The sequence below is a fragment of the Malaclemys terrapin genome, chromosome 4, assembly GCF_027887155.1.
Source record: "Malaclemys terrapin pileata isolate rMalTer1 chromosome 4, rMalTer1.hap1, whole genome shotgun sequence".
NCBI lineage: Eukaryota > Metazoa > Chordata > Testudines > Emydidae > Malaclemys > Malaclemys terrapin.
Genome location: NC_071508.1, coordinates 20,343,479 through 20,360,567, shown reverse-complemented (window position 1 = coordinate 20,360,567; position 17,089 = coordinate 20,343,479). Strand labels below are relative to the sequence as shown.

General features: G+C 52.1%; 1 protein-coding gene across 1 annotated transcript in view; it reads right to left on the bottom strand.

Annotated features, from left to right (window-relative positions):
• The window catches only part of LOC128835693 (maestro heat-like repeat-containing protein family member 7), a 35,701-nt gene extending 34,732 nt beyond the window's left edge, over positions 1–969 (bottom strand). Inside the window, exon 1 of the mRNA XM_054025279.1 lies at positions 868–969. Within this exon, the coding sequence (XP_053881254.1) occupies positions 868–969 (102 nt within the window). The remainder of the gene's footprint in view (positions 1–867) is intronic.
• Positions 970–17,089: the final 16,120 nt, after the last annotated feature.

Here is a 17,089-nt window from a genome sequence, read left to right as displayed (position 1 = left end):
ACTGGGAGTAGAACCCAGGTGTGCTGAGTCCCAGCCCACTGGACCACCCCCCAGCCCACGCTGTCCCACGTTCAGGGAAGGGAGGTGAGCTCTGGAAAGCTTTCTGCAGTGCTGGAGAGCAAAGACTTGCCAAATCTACAGAGCAGATTTGTTGCTAGTTCCCTAGTGGGCACTGACTGCAGAGTGTTGGGGCTCTGGGCAGGGAGACTGGCGTATACAGAGCGACCCGGTGACTTGGGAAGCTGGGTGCAAGGGAACAATCTACATTTCCATACAGTTCTATGTTTAGGAACAAAGAATGCAGGCCACACTCACAGCATGGGGGGCTCTAACCTGGGAAGCGGTGACTCTGGAAAAGACTTGGCAGTCAGGGTAATCAGCTGCCCATGAGCGCCCAGTGCGATGCTGGGGCCAAAAGGGCTAATGCCATCCTGGGATGTAGAAACAGGGCAAACTCCAGTTGTTAGAGAGGTTATTTTCCCTCTGTATTTGGCACTGGTGCGACCGCTGCTGGGATCCTGTGTCCAGGTCCGGTGCCCACAATTCAAGGAGAATGTTGATAAATTGGAGAGGGGTCAGAGAAGAGCCACAAGAGTGATTGGAGGATTGGGAAACATGCCTGACAGTGAGAGACTCAAGGAGCTCAATTAGTTCAGCTGAACGAAGGGAAGGTTACAGGGTGACTTGATGACAGTCTGTAAGTACCTACACGGGGAGCAAATATTTGATAATGGGCTCTTCAGTCTAACAGACAAACGTCTAACACGATCCAATGATTGGCAGCTCAAGTTAGACAAATCTGCAGAGATCTCCAGGCCAATCACTAAACCCGCCAGGTAACACAGCCCCAGTGTGTGTTTTACTCACCGCTATCTTCTCCACTAGCAGGGCTTTGCGGTCCATATCTATTTCTGGGCTCCATGCCACGATGTCTATGACGAGGTTCAGGATGGAATTCAAAAAATTCATTTTCTGGGCCTCGTCCTACGCCCCGCAGAGATTAGACACAAACAGGAAGGTTAGCGTGGAAAGGAGCTGCCAGTGGGAGAGATGTTAGAAAGCTTCCCCCCAGTGCTGCTCAGGCTTTGATATGCCGAGTGGCAGAAGGCCATTCATCTGGTAACAGGAGTGACTATCTGGGGAGGGCAGGGCAGCTCTGTGTGAAACCGGACTAGAGAGGGAGCAGCTCTCACGGGGTAGGTGTCCAAAGAGGAACTGCAACATGGGGGGTAGGCAGCCAGACAGTGTTACTGGGGGCTTGACAGAGTGGGAGGAACAGCTGGGTGGGACACCCTGACACCCCAATATTCGCCACTGTCATGTCATTAGGATATGTTTTGTACAAAGTACGTATTGTAAGGTATCATTCTAAAAGTCTTTATCTGCTAGACATTAATGTCTCATTGGATTGTATGTGCTATCGTTGTATGTGAAATTATGAAGTTCAGCTACGTCTGTGTTCCTGAAACACGTTGTGAGGTTCAAAACAGCCTTTCAGGTACAACAGTAAAAACGCCAAACAATGGCTTATTGAGGAAATGCACATAAGCAGCAGGGTTACCCCAGGAACTGTCCACAATAGAAACCTCTCCGAGAGAACGCTACACAATGGGAACTGTTGGACCCAGGTCACAGCAAAAGAGTTTTCCAGCGGGTGGGAAGAGGAGATAAAAGGGGAACAATGACATCAGGGGGGACCTCACGCTCCCTGCAATAAGACACCTGGAAACACCTGAGGGACAAAGATTGAACTATGAGAAGTGATGGTGCCAGGCTGGAGAGAGATTCCTAGCCTGTGTAAGAAAACCTGGGAAATCCAAGCTGCAAAGCCAAGGCAGCTTGTGCCTTAAGAATCTGCCCACCTGTTTATCACTCAGGGTGAGAATTTGCTCATGTAGAGCCTATCTATCCAGTGTGGAAAGCTTAGTTTGCGTGTTGTGTTTATTTACTAATGCAATCTGCTTTGTACCGTTTGCTATCTCTTATAACCACTTACAAGCTACCTCTTGTAGTTAATAATCTTATTGCTTGTTTATACCATAACCCAGTTTGTGCAATTAGTAACTGGGGGGAGGGGCAAAGAGTTGTGCATACCTCTCTCCACATGGAGGGAGGGGGCGAATTTCATAAAACCTTTGGGTCTGTACTCCAAAGGAGGTGGGCACCAGAGTACTGGGACAAGCCCTTTCACCTGAGTCTTCCCAGAGCTGATCTCAGTGTCTGTGTCTTTCTGCAGCTGGGCGTGGCCCTGCCTGAGTGTATGGCTGGAAGAGGCTTGTGAGCCTAGCCCAGCAAGACGAGGTAAAGGGGGCCCAGGCTGGCAGAACAGGTGGGCTCGGTGGTAGCCCGGTACAGCAGGTGGCACCTCAAAGGGGGGCAACCCATCACACTAGGGACTGACCAAATCCAGTGGGCACAAGTCCACAAGGGGCTGGAAATTGAAGCTAGACAAATTCAGACTGGAAATGTACGTTTTTAACAGAGAAAGTAATAGACCATTGGAACAACTGAGCAAGGGGCATGGTGGGTGACCTTTTGTAACTCAAGATGGGACTTTTTAAAATGCTGTAGTTTAAACAGGAATTATTTGGGGGCAGGTCCCTGGCCTGTGTTATACAGGAGGTCACAGTGGTTCCGTCTGGCCTTAGAATCCATGCGTCATCTGGAGAAGGGCAGATGTGCATGTGGACAGGGCACTAGCTGACAGGTCAGAGGAGGGCTCTTGGTACCTGGTCATTGCCCTTCAGAAAGGAGTCTATGCATTCCAGGGCCTCTCTCTCCTTCCAGTTTGGCCCCTTAAAGCAGGCGGTGCTACATGGCCATCGTGAATCTGATCAAAGACAGAGCAGTGGTAATACCTGGGTCTGCCAAGCTGCAGTCTGGGTGACAGAGATCTTAGAGAAAACCCTTGCCCCCACTCCCGCCCCAGCAGGGGAGCAGCCCCGATGCACGGCAGGGTCTGGCACAGCGATCCCTGGCTTCCCCACCTCTTTGCTGCCCAGCCCAGCAAAGACCCAGTCGGAGCCCTGGTTCCCAGCGGCCACCCCACTTCCCCGCCCAGCATGCAGGCTCAGTCTGGGGATTTGGGGAGCGCCACACCTGGAAGGAGGGACGATGTCAGGCCATGAGGGGTGTCCCCACTCTCTGGCCCATTGCTGGAGGGGGCAGAGGGACTGGGAGTGAATCGGTCTGGTCCTTGCAGCAGGAGAGGGAACTGCTGCCCAGTCTGCATGGGATATGGGGACCCAGGGCCTGCCCGTTCTGCTTGTTCTCACTGCCTCTCCTGCCACCAACAGCCAGCCAGAGCCACTGGGTGTAACCTGGGCAGGCACTGGGCTCCCATCGTCAACACTCCCCCCAAATGCCCTGTGCTGCGACATGCGACAAAGGAGCCAACAGATGGGGCTGCAACATCAGGGAGCATCTTACGCTCTGGCCGGCGCCCTGCAATCCTAGGCTTTAACAACCCACCGTGCACCAAGCATCCCCTTCGACTGGTGGAAAACATCCTCCGACCCTGCAGCGTGACAGATCGGGGTGGGCGATTCAATCAGTCTCCACCTGATGCTTCTGCCGCTATGCCCCAATCAGCTTTAGTGGCTGCAGCTGCTGCCAGCAGGAGGGGCCATTCCCCCCTGCCTGGGTTTTCCTGTCTCTCCATCTCGTGGCAACCCAGAGCAGTACAAGGTCTATGGAGTCTTCTCCCCACAATGACACCCTAGTCTTGCCCCCCAACCCCCACAGGGGCCAAGCCCCACCCCAATGCAGGGCCATGGCCCCAGCCATTTTTGCAGCCCCCTCCGCCCACCCAGAAGGCGCCCACTCACCGGGATGGCGCGCACACTGCTGCTGCTGCCATACCCTCCTCTGTCGACTCTTCCCTGGGGGAGGTTTTGTCTCCTCCCAAGCGAGCCTGGGCTCTGGGCTGCCCTCCTCAGCCATCCTACAAGAAGCCAGGACAAGGCATTGCTTGTGAGTGACGAGAGGCGATGGCCCCGTTCAGCATCAGGGCCAGCCCAGTTATTTCTGTCCCACCAGCACCTACAGATGCCAGCTGAGTTCAGGGCCCTGTTGCACCAGGTGCTGCAGACAATCGCTGGGCTGGAGGGCTCAGACTCTAACTAGCCAAGGCAGCCAGCAAGGAAACAAGGGAAGGGATGTGCTCAAAGTCACCCAGGATTAGAACCCAGGTGTCTGAACTCCCAGGCCAGCAGCCCATCCCACAGGCCAAACGGCCTCCTCTGGGTCACTCCCACCTCTCCTTCTCCCGGTTCACAAGCTGCACAGCAGACAGGCTGGATCCAACCACTCAGGATTCTTCCTGCCCAATGAAATGACCCTGATCCCTTCCCCAAGGAATATTGGGGCCGTGGCAGTTCGCAGGTGGGCGAGGCCAGCGGGGTGGGGGAGGTGGGGCGGGCTCGTGAGCAGCAGGAGTTGCTCAGACACACCCGTGAAGGGGCAGGAGCAGAAGGCAGGAGAGCGGCAGGGAGGCTGGTACCTTCTCATCCAACCTCGGTGTGGCTGGCGATGCAATGGAAAAGCAGAGGCGGGCAATAGAAGATTCTCCTACCTGGAGTCAGGAGTGGGCAGAAGCTGGCGTGTATATGGGCCACCCACTTTCTGCTGCCGGTGGCGGAGCTGAAATGGCTGGCTCAGCTTTCCCAGCGGCACGTGCCAGCTCTCGCTCTGCCAGAGCCAAGCCTGGCAGTGAGGGGATGAGGCTGTGCCAGCCAACAGGGGGCGTGTCACAATGGGCAGGCGAGTCACAAGCCAGTCAATGTGTGACTGCCCAGCCATGGGCTGCCCCAGCCCAGACTAGTTCTGGCCTGGCCGGGGCTTTAGAGCCTCTCCTTCCCCACCGGGGTCATGGGAGGGACCTTCCGCTCCCCACAGTCACAGACTTTAGGCCGGAAGGGACCGCTGGGCTCATCTAGTCCCAGCTACTGCAGACCCCAGGCCAGAGCCCCTCCCCGCGTCCATACAGCTGGAGCCGGGGGGCGGGGTCTCCGGATCCCCGAGTGGGAGAATCAGTTCCATCCCGGTTCCTCCTCCTTGTGACAGCGCAGAACAGGGGTTCCCGAACGCTCCCCTCCCCCAGCTCCCAGCCCACGCGGGCGGCTCTTTGTCCTTGCCCAAGCTGCTGGGCGCCTTGGCCGTAGGATGTAAAATGGCCCCATCTCTGCTTCCCCTCCCACCGTGGCAACAACACAGAAACTGCTTTCATAGCACCCACCCCCCCGCCCAACTGAGCCTCAGGCCTTGCTAGCCGCTCAGTGCCATGGCAGCCCCAGGAGATGATTGCTGCAGGAGTCTCGGCCCAGGGGGAGGCAGTGACTCCTAGAAGCAGGGAGAGCAGCAGCACCATAGATCAGGGAGGTCTGGCAATGCCAGTGGCTGGCTGGGGTCTGACAGCCCAGTCAACCAGAGCAGAGTGTCAAAGGCCAAACCCCTCTCACCACCAGTTCTGTAGCTCCCCCTTGCTTTTGGTCTGTCTTAGGCACCATCCTGGCCCTCATCCTCGTGGCATCAGAGCACTGTCCAACCTCGATTGCATTTATTCTAACCTCCCCCTGCAGGGCAGGGCCTGGCTGCTACCTCCACTGAACAGACAGGGAACTGAAGCACAGAGGGAATAAGGGATTTGCCCGAGGCCACACAGAGCATCTGTGGCAGAGCTGGGAATTGACTATGGGTCTCCTGGGTCCCAGGCTGGCACCTTCTCTTCCAACCTCCTGCCCCCTTTGTCCCTGGTTCAGTGTGAGCTGTGAGAGCTCTCTGGGGCACAGGAGCTGGCTGGTGCCCAGATGGAACTACATTGCCTATTGCACATATCTCGCTTTTCCCAAACATTGAGTCTGCTGCTACAACCATACCAGGGCCCGCCAGGATCCTTGCAGCTGGTCAGTGCTAAGTTTTGAACTGTGCTAAGTAGGGAAGACAAAATAGATCTTCCATCACTAGCGCAGCTCTGTGTTACTGGGGACTCACTGCTGGCTCAACCCAACCAGCCCTCCTCACACGGAGCCTGAAAATCCTCCAGCCCTGCTGTTCTCCTTTGTATTTCGGCAGTGCCCAGAGGGCTCAGTCCCGGATCACGGCCCTGCAGTGCTAGACATTGTACACACACAGCCCGATTCCCCCCACGCTGGGTCTCCTGAATGGCTCCTGCCCGAAGGCGGGACGGCTCTATTCCTCACCCAATGTCTCCTGCTGGCAGAGATGCTCTGAGAGACGTCTACGCTCTGGGTCTCTGGGCTTCCCGGGCTGGGAGGCAAGCGTGGCTGTCTCCGGGCGGTTCTGCTGACTCTCCAGCAGCTGCACTTCCGGTGTCCTAATGCAGCCCTAGTCCTCTCCAGTGCTCAGGGGCACTGTCCTGGCATCGGACTGTCCTGGTAAATAGAACAATGGCTCCTGGCACCCTGAGAATTCCTGTTCCCCCGGCAACCTCAGTGCCATTTCCTATGGAAGTGATGGTGTCAGCAAAGGTGATGGAGGTGGTCAGGCCTAGTGGTTGGAGCTGGACTCAGGGGGCGGGGCAGAGCAGGGTGGAGCAAGGCTGGACGAGACCAGGGCTGGAGTAGGACTAGGAACAGGGCTGGAGCAGGCTCAGCCTGTTGCCTATGTCAGGCAGGAGCGAGTTCCTGGCCCTGGAGTGATGTTGAGCGGACTGAGCTGCTGCTGTGAGACTGATATACCTGCTCTGGGAGACACAAGGCCAGTTCCTGGCTTGTGGATTAGCTGAAGCCCAGCACAGGAGGGAATCAGCACCTTACAGATGGCTCCCGGGACGCTTGGCTCCCGGCCCTCTGGGTATTGACATGCCAGGTGCAGGGGGTGAGGTGCAGCGCCAGGGAGGAGATTGGGGAGGCAGGAGCACTGAGGTGGGGCTGAGCGGGCAGGTGCTGAGGAGTTGCGGCCGGCTGGCCAGCAGAGAGGAGCAGCAGCAGCTCGGCTCTGGAGGGCCCAGCTGCAGCTCCACACAGGGCGCTGCCAGAGCCTGGCAGGCGGCTGGCTGAAGTGGCACTTTGTGATCTGGCACGGGCGGGAGCTAGCTCCCCACATCTGAACGCTCCGCAGCGCCGGTGGATTCAGATCCAAACCAGGATCTGACTCCAAATTCACAGCTGGCCCCTTCCCCCGATCTGGAGCAGCTCGCACCGTCTGGGGGTGAAAAGAAGAACAGGAGTACTTGTGGCACCTTAGAGACTAACAAATTTATTAGAGCATAAGCTTTCGTGGACTACAGCCCACTTCTTCGGATGCATATAGAATGGAACATATAATGAGGAGATATATATACACACATACAGAGAGCATAAACAGGTGGGAGTTGTCTTACCAACTCTGAGAGGCCAATTAATTAAGAGAAAAAAAAAAAAAAACTTTTGAAGTTATAATCAAGCTAGCCGAGTACAGACAGTTTGATAAGAAGTGTGAGAGTACTTACAAGGGGAGATAGAGTCAACGTTTGTAATGGCTCAGCCATTCCCAGTCCTTATTCAAACCGGAGTTGATTGTGTCTAGTTTGCATATCAATTCTAGCTCTGCAGTCTCTCTTTGGAGTCTGTTTTTGAAGTTTTTCTGTTGTAATATAGCCACCCGCAGGTCTGTCACTGAATGACCAGACAGGTTAAAGTGTTCTCCCACTGGTTTTTGAGTATTTTGATTCCTGATGTCAGATTTGTGTCCATTAATTCTTTTGCGTAGAGACTTGGAATGGCTGAGCCATTACAAACGTTGACTCTATCTTCCCTTGTAAGTACTCTCACACTTCTTATCAACCTGTCTGTACTCGGCTAGCTTGATTATCACTTCAAAAGTTTTTTTTTTTTTTCTCTCTTAATTAATTGGCCTCTCAGAGTTGGTAAGACAACTCCCACCTGTTTATGCTCTCTGTATGTGTGTATATATATCTCCTCATTATATGTTCCATTCTATATGCATCCGAAGAAGTGGGCTGTAGTCCACGAAAGCTTATGCTCTAATAAATTTGTTAGTCTCTAAGGTGCCACAAGTACTCCTGTTCTTCTAGTTAATGGGAGTCATCAAGATGCCAAATCACCATTAATGGTCCACACTTTGCATAATTACAATAGGCCCTCAGAGCTATATTTCATATTTCTAGTTTCAGATACAAGAGTGGTACATTTATACAAATCGGATGATCACACTCGGTAGACAATAAGCTTTGTAATGATACCTTACAAGAGACCTTTTGCACGAAGCATATCTCAGTTACATTATATTCACTTATTCAATGTTTATAAAACCATACAGACTGCACAACGTCACACCACCGCCCAGGCCGGCGCTGGGAGGCCACCTGTGAGATTCAGCTCCCTGCCCAGTCCAAGGCTCCAGCCCTGCCCTGTGATGCTGAGCCAGGGCAGCAGGCAGGAAGGCCGAGTGCTGTAGACAACAGGCTGCCGAGCTGGGCCCCATCCCTCAGCAGGCTGGGATAGGGCTGGCCCTGCCCATGCCCTACTGTCCAACCTTGTTCCTAGCCCACCCCAGTGGGCCCTGTGGGCTGGCCCCAGCCTCCATGACTCAATGTACCCGCCGCTGGGGCTCCCCTACATTCCAGATTCAGCAACTGCCCTGGAATTCAGCAGCCGTTCGCCTCTCCTGAGCTCCACCCCAGGCCTCCTGGCTCTCCCCTCGGGCTGCCCTCCATCCGCCCTCTGCTCCGGGCCAGTCACCCGCTTGTCGCCATCCTCCCCCCAGCCCTTCGGCCAAGCCTACACAGTGTAGTTAGCGCCTAACAATTCTCTTCCTCACTCAGCTCCTCCATCACCTGGCTCTTTCTCTGCACCTCCTCCTGTGGCGTTCTGCTGCTGAAGGGCCTAGACCGGCAGAGGGGCATCCAGAGGACGGGCTGAGGCCTGAGGAGCCAAGTTCTCCCCAGCAGCGCGGCAGGGTGCCCGGCTCCCCCGCGGCACAGCTCCCGTTAGGGCTAACCCTGCAGAGACATGTTGGCAGCTGGGAGAGAGAAAAGCTGGTTGCTTTGCTGCTCTGCCAGCAGCTCAATTTCCTGGGAGGATGAAAGCCCTCAGCCAGCTCCCACGCCCAGCACAGGCTGGTGAGACCCAGACAGTGCTAGGGGCTGGCGGGGAGGGGAGCGGGGACAAGGAAGGGGAGAGAAAGGGAGCGAATGAAGGGAGGGGTGGAAGGGCAGAGGGGGGAGGTGAGGCAAGCAGAGTGCTGGGGGGGGGGGGACAGAGAAGGGGGGAAGGGAGGGGTCGGGGTTCCCGGGAATGATGTGCAGACAAAAGCTCCACCCAGGAATCTGCTGCTGCTGCCTAGCCAATAGCTGGGAGATCCGCTGTGCAGGGGTGGGGTGTGCAGTGGCAAGGGGCAATTCAGCGGGATGGGGTGTGCAGTGGGCAGAGGGGGGCTGTGCAGTGAGATGGGGTGTAGCAGACAAGGGGGCTGCGGAACGGTAGAGGGGGCTGTGCAGTGAGATGGGGTGTAGCAGGCGGGAGGGGCTGTGCAGTGAGGGGGTGTAGCAGGCGGGAGGGGCTGTGCAGTGAGATGGGGTGTAACGGGCAGGGGGCTGTGCAGTGAGGGGTGCAGTAGGTGGTGGGATCTGCCGTGAGCTGCGGTGTAGCAGGTGGGAGGAGCTGTGCAGTGGGCAGAGGGGGGCTGTGCAGTGAGGGGATGTAGCAGGCAGGAGATGCTGTGCAGTGGCAGAGGGGGCTGTGCAGTGAGGGAGTGTAGCAGGTGAGAGGGGCTGTGCAGTGAGATGGGGTGTAGTAGGCGGGGGGCTGTGCAGTGAGGGGGTGTAAGGGTTTTTTTTTGTTTTTGTTTTGCTCTGTTTAAGAGCCGGGCTGCCCGAGCGCTACCGGCTTTGGGCAGCCCCCGTGCCTCCGGACCCTGCGCCCCTGGAGCCCGGGAGGGGAAGTGCCCGGCTGGGGGCGCAGGGTCCGGAGGCATAGGGGCTGCCCAAAGCCCGAGCGCTACAGGCTTCACGGTTTGCCGGGCAGCCTCCAGACCCTGCGCCCCCGGCTGGGCGCTTCCCCTCCCGGGCTCCAGCTGTGCTGGGGAAGCGCCGGCCAGGGGCGCAGGGTCTGGGGGCTGCCCGGCAAACCCTGAAGCTGGTAGCGCTGGGGCAGCCCTTTCCCCATGGCTGGGAGTGGGAGGGAGGAGGGGGCGGAGTTAGGGCGGGGAAGGGGCGGAGTTGGGTGGGGCTAGGGGTGGGAAATGGGCGGGATCAGGGCCCGTGGAGGGTCCTCTTTTTTTATTTATTAGATATGGTAACCCTATCTTCAGCCCAACCAACAAATAGGTGCTGCTTCTCCTCCCATCTGTCAGAAACCCAGCAGTGATCAGCGAGAATAGAACCTGGAACCTCCCGACTGAGCTACAAAGTAACACCTTTAACTGTAATGGGCTGTTACAGCCTCTGGAGCCAGCTGGGCCCACACGCTGTCCCAGGGTCGAAGCATGCCGGGCACACAGAATGAGGGGTGCCACCCCCGAGACTCACGCAGGGATCTCCCCAGCTGCACCACTCCCCAAGCTCTAACCTGGGCTGTCACTCAGCCCCTTGGAGCTGACAATGCTTTGACTGCCTGCCTCCCCTCTCTCCCTTCCCCGGGATCCGAGTGCTGTGCCACCGAATCGTCAACGCCACCTGGTTCACCAACTTCATCCTGCTCTTCATCCTGCTCAGCAGCGTCTCCCTGGCAGCCGAGGATCCCATCCGGCCTGTGTCCTTCAGGAACAAGGTTCCCAGGATGGGCTGTTGGGGAAAGCAGTTTGAGCCACCAGAAATGTGCAGCTTCAGGGGAGCTGCTTGCCAGGCTATCGCCTTGTGCCCAAGGAGAGTTTAGTGCAGGGGATGAGGAATCAGGAGTCCTTGGTTCGTTTCCTGGCTCGGGAAGGAAAACCTGTTCCAGAGCTGCAGCAGGGGATTCTGGGTTCTCATTCCTGGCTGGCACTAACTTTACTTTGTGGCCCTGGGCAAGTCACTTCCTCTCTGTGCCTCACCATCCCAGTCTGTAGCAGAGGGATAATAAAGCTGCCCTGTGAGGTTACATTCGTTCCCCGCTGGGATCTGCTCGGCCCCTGTGGTGCAGGGAGCGGTAGAGATACCCACAGAGAAGTCCATTGCCCTGTGAAGCACTCGGAGACCCCACAAGTGTGGATGGAGTTATTCATCAGAACTCCACGGCTGGAGGTGGGCCATTGGGCAGGGTGCAGAGGTGGCACCAAGCATTCGTGCTGTCAGGCGCTCGGCTGGCTGGTTCTTGCTCACGTGCTCAGGGTCCAACCGATCACCATATTTGGGGTCAGGAAGGAGTTTCCCCCCAGGTCACACCAGCTGGCATCTTGGGGCTGGCTGGTTTTGCCTTCCTCTGGGGCACAGATCACTTGCAAGGACCCGCTGGGTATGTCTCAATAAAACAAATCCCTGCCATTGCAGGGGCCTGAGCCATTGGTGGGCCCCTCAATCACTGGACTGCTGGCTTAGGTTTCCGTGGAAAGCTCAGCAGCGTGGGGCACACAGCTGAGGTAAAATGGGACTGCTCTAAAAAACTGGAATCAGGACTCCTGGCTTCTGCCCCTAGCACTGCCACTAACTGCCTGTGTGATCACTGGCAAGTCACTTAACATCACTCTGTCAAGTATCAGGGGGTAGCCGTGTTAGTCTGTATCTACAAAAACAACAAGGAGTCTGGTGCATCCGAAGAAGTGAGGTTTTAACTCACGAAAGCTGATGCCCAAATAAATCTGTTAGTCTTTAAGGTGCCACCAGACTCCTTGTTGTTAACATCACTCTGTGCCTCAGATTCCCCACCTTTAAATTGTCTTGGATTGTAATACTGTGAATGTACAGAGCCTTTCATCTGAGGACCCCAAAGCACTGTCACTAACCTCGTTTTACACACAGGGAAACTGAGGCCCAGAGAGGGGAAATTACTTGCCCAAGGTCACCCAGCTAGATGCTTACAGAGCTGGGAAAAGAACCCAGGGATCCTGACACCTTAGGCCATGGTCGTTTCCCAGAACCAGGAATTGAACCCAGGAGTCCTGACCCTAAATCGCCAGCATTAACCACTAGAACACTGACTGGCGAGGCCACATCTGGAGTACTGTGTCCAGTTTTGGGCCTCCCACTACAAAAGGGATGTGGACAAATTGGAGAGAGTCCAGCGGAGGGCAATGAAAATGATCAGGGGGTTGGGGCACATGACTTACAAGGAGAGGCTGAGGGAACTGGGATTATTTAGTCTGCAGAAGAGAAGAGTGAGAGGGGATTTGATAGCAGCCTTCAACTACCTAAACAGGGGTTCCAAAGAGGATGAAGCTCGGCTGTTCTCAGTGATGGCAGATGACAGAACAAGGAGTAATGGTCTCAAGTTGCAGTGAGGGAGGTCTAGGTTGGATATTAGGAAAAACGATTTCACTAGGAGGGTGGTGAAGCACTGGAATGGGTTACCTAGGGAGGTGGTGGAATCTCCATCCTTAGTGGTTTTTAAGTTCCGTCTTGACAAAGCCCTGTCTGGGATGATTTAGTTGGGGTTGTTCCTGCTCTGAGCAGGGGGTTGGATTTGATGACCTCCTGAGGTCCCTTCCAACCCTAATCTTCTATGATTCTATGAACACTCTCCCCTCCCAAAGATGGGAACAGTAGCTAGGAATCCTGGCTCCTGGGCTCTAACCCTTGGACTGCTGTGCTCTGCTAAGGATAATCCTTTTCTGACTGCTTTGGGGACTGGGAGGCTTAATTCATTAGTGTCGTAAAGATGCTGGCGCGAAAGAAGCAGTCACAGTGCAAAGCATGTATGTATTATTGTGGTATTTATTATTAGCACCAGGTGTGCAGTTTCCATTCAGCGGGGCAGTGTGCCGTCTGTCTGCCAAAGCTCCTGGTTGTAGGCCGTTCAAATAACATCTGGTCTCCCGAGTTACCAAAACCTCTCCCTGATTTTTATCTTCAGGTTCTGGGATATTTTGACATCGGCTTCACCTCCGTGTTCACAGTTGAAATAGTCCTGAAGGTGAGTCACACCCCATCTTTCTGGAGCCAGTGCATAATGGGGTGATGCCAACGGTGAGGGGAGCCGCTGATCGGGGCAGAGCAGAGGCAGGCGTCAGCAGTGGCTGCAGTGAATGGGGAATCTTTGATTGAGGCTGCTGCTGCACACAGACAGCACTGGGGGTTCGCTGGCCAGCCTGTGCCACTTACTGTCACCACTAGGGCGGCCTCCTCCGTACAGCGAGTCAGAACATTTGCCTCAAACGTTTTTCGTTAGTTTCTCCAAAACTGAAATTTGTCATGAAATTGTGTTGATTCTGACAAAAATTCCTGCCAAAAAAAAAACCACGTTTGGAAATGTTCAAAATGTTGTTTAGAATTTGATGTCCTTTCTTTTTTCATGTTTACATTATTTCATACCATGGCAGGAGTAACACTGCACTAGGTTTCCATCAATACGAACTACCAACTGCCATTAATGTACACCCATAATATGCCCTATTACTGTGACATGTCATAATATAATAGAAATTAGGGCTGTCAATTAATCGCAGTTAACTCATGCGATTAAATAAAAAATCACGATTAGTCGCAGTTTTAATCGCACTGTTAATCGATAGAATGCCACTTGAAATTTGTTAAATATTTGTGGATGTTTTTCTACATTTTCAAATATATTGATTTCAATGACAACACAGAATACAAAGTGTACAGTGCTCACTTTATATTATTTTTGATTACAGATATTTGCACTGTAAAAATGATAAATAAAAGAAATAGTATTTTTCAGTTCACCTCATACAAGTACTGGAGTGCAATCTCTTTACTGTGAAAATGCAACTTACAAATGTAGATTTTTTTGGTTCCATAATTGCATTCAAAAACAAAACAATGCAAAACTTTAGAGCAGGGGTGGCCAGCCTGTGGCTCCGGAGCCACATGCAGCTCTTCAGAAGTTAACATGCGGCTCCTTGTATAGGCACCGACTCTGGGGCTGGAGCTACAGGCGCCAACTTTCCAATGTGCCGGGGGGGATGTGCTCACTGCTCAACCCCTGGCTCTGCCACAGGCCCTGCCCCCACTCCACTCCTTCTCTGAGCCTGCCGTGTCCTCATTCCTCCCCCACCCCAGAGCCTCCTGCACACCACAAAACAGCTGACTGGGAGGTGTGGGGAGGGAGGGGGAGGTGCTGATCGGCGGGGCTGCTGGTGGGCAGGGGATGGCGGGGAGCTGATGGGGGGCTGCTGACATATTACTGTGGCTCTTTGGCAATGTACATTGGTAAATTCTGGCTCCTTCTCAGGCTCAGGTTGGCCACCCTTGCTTTAGAGCAGTGGCTCTCAAACCTTTTTTACTGGTGACCCCTTTCGCATAGGAAGCTCCTGAGTGCGACCCCCATTATAAATTAAGAACACTTTTTTATATATTTAACACCATTCTAAATGCTGGAGGCAAAGCGGGGTTTGGGAGAGGTTGACAGCTCTCAACCCCCCATGTAATAACCTTGTGACCCCCTGAGAGGTCCCAAACCCCAGTTTGAGAACCCCTGCTTTAGAGCCTACAAGTCCACTCAATCCTACTTCTTGTTCAGCCAATCACTCAGGCAAAAAAGGTTTCAAAGTAGCAGCCGTGTTAGTCTGTATCTGCAAAAAGAACAGGAGTACTTGTGGCACCTTAGAGACTAACAAATTTATTTCAGCATAAGCTTCTTCGGATGCATAGAATGGAACACACAGACAGAAGATATTTATACATACAGAGAAGGTGAAAAGGTGGAAGAACGCATACCAACTGTAAGAGGCCAATCGATTGAGATGAGCTATCAGCAGCAGAAGAAAAAAACCCTTTGAAGTGATAATTGAGATGACCCATAGAAGGTGTGAGGAGAACTTAACATGGGGAAAAAAATTCAATTAGTGTAATGACCCAAACGTTCCCAGTCTCTAAAGTTTGTTTACATTGACAGGAGATACTGCTGCCTGCTTCTTATTTACAATGTCACCAGAAAGTGAGAACCGGCGTTCACATGGCACTTTTGTAGCTGGCATTACAAAGTATTTACATGCCAGCTATGCTAAATATTCGTATGCCCCTTCATGCTTCGGCCACCATTCCAGAGGACAGGCTTCCATGCTGATGACGCTTGTTAAAAAAATAATGCATTAATAAAATTTGTGACTGAACTCCTTGGGGGAGAACTGTATGTCTCTGGCTCTGTTTTACCCGCATTCTGCCATATATCATGTTATAGCAGTCTCAGATGATGACCCAGCACATGTTGTTCATTTTAAGAACACTTTTGCTGCAGATTTCACAAAACGCAAAGAAGGTACCATATGAGATTTCGAAAGATAGCTACAGCACTCAACTCGAGGTTTAAGAATCTGAAGTGCCTTCCAAAATCTGAGAGGGACAAGGTGTGGAACATGCTTTCGGAAGTCTTAAAAGTGCAATATTCTGATGCAAAAACTACAGAACCCGAACCACCAAAAAAGAAAATCAACCTTCTGCTAGTGGCATCTGACTCAGATTATGAAAATGAACATGCGGCGGTCCACTCTGCTTTGGATTGTTATCAGTCAGAACCCATCGTCAGCATGGACGCATGTCCTCTGGAATGGTGGATGAAGCATGAAGGGACATACGAATCTTTAGCGCATCTGGCATGTAAATAACTAGTGATGCCGGCTACAACAGTGCCATGAGAACACCTGTTCTCACTTTCAGGTGAGATTGTAAATAAGAAGCGGGCAGCATTAGCTCCTGCAAATGTAAACAAACTTGTTTGTCTGAGTGATTGGCTGAACAAGAAATAGGACTGAGTGGACTTGTAGGCTCTAAAGTTTTACATTGTTTTATTTTTGAATGCAGTTATTTTTTGTACATAATTCTACATTTTTAAGTTCAACTTTCATGATAAAGAGATTGCACTACAGTACTTGTATTGGGTGAATTGAAAAATACTATTTCATTTGTTTTTTACAGTGCAAGTATTTGTAATCAAAAATAAATATAAAGTGAGCAGTGTGCACTTTGTATTCTGTGTTGTAATTGAAATCAATATATTTGAAAATGTAGAAAACACCCAAAAATATTTAAAGAAATGGTATTCTATTATTGTTTAACAGCAAGATTAATCAATATTATTTTTTTTAATCGCTTGACAGCCCTAGCAGAAATATTATTTTAATATAGTTTATTTTAAAACTCTTTAAGGGCAGCTGCCACTTAGCATGGATTGAAACAGCTTCGCTTTTCTTTTAGATCAAAATGTCTCCTGTTTGTGTTGTAATGAAATAGTTTGACACTGGAGTTACAATGCAAACAGCAGACGTTTTGACCTAGAAGAGAAGATGTTTCAATCAGTGCTAAGTAGCAGCTGCCCTTAACTGTTTTTAAAATGCACAGATTAATCCATTCCAAGGCTAGAAGGCACCACTACGATCACCTGGTTTGACCTACTATGTGACACAGACCATAGAACGTAGAGAATGCCTTTAGAAAAACATCCCCTCTTGATTTAAAAATTGTCAGTGCTGGAGTCTCCACCACGTCCCTGGGTAAATTGCTCCTATGATTAATTACCCTCACTGTAAACAATTTACACCTTCTTTCCAGTCTGAATTTGTCTAGTTTCAGCTTCCAGCCATGGGACTATATTATGCCTTTCTCTGCTAGACTGAAGCACCCGTTATTAAATATTTAAAATAAAATCAATAGAATCATTAAATGATTGTCATTTTACGACACCAGTAGTAGTAGTGTATGCCACAGACATGTCATTAAATAATAGAAAAATAAAAATATTAAACAAACAAACAAAAAGAAATAAAATAAAATAAAATAAAATAAAACAAAATTTCAAAGTGTTCCAGAACCAACATTTTTCAAAACTTCCATTTCATGGGATATTTTGAAAATATTTTTTTTGTTCCAATCAGGACCAAAACCAAATGACGATGTGTCGAAATTTCCCCCGAAACAGAAATGCCGAGTTTTGACCAGCTCTGCTCCTGAGTCCCACCCTAGACGGACCAGTCAGAGAAGGCCCTGCGGGCCGTGCTCTACTGTGGCCGGTTGGGCGCCCAGGGAAGCATTTGTTTA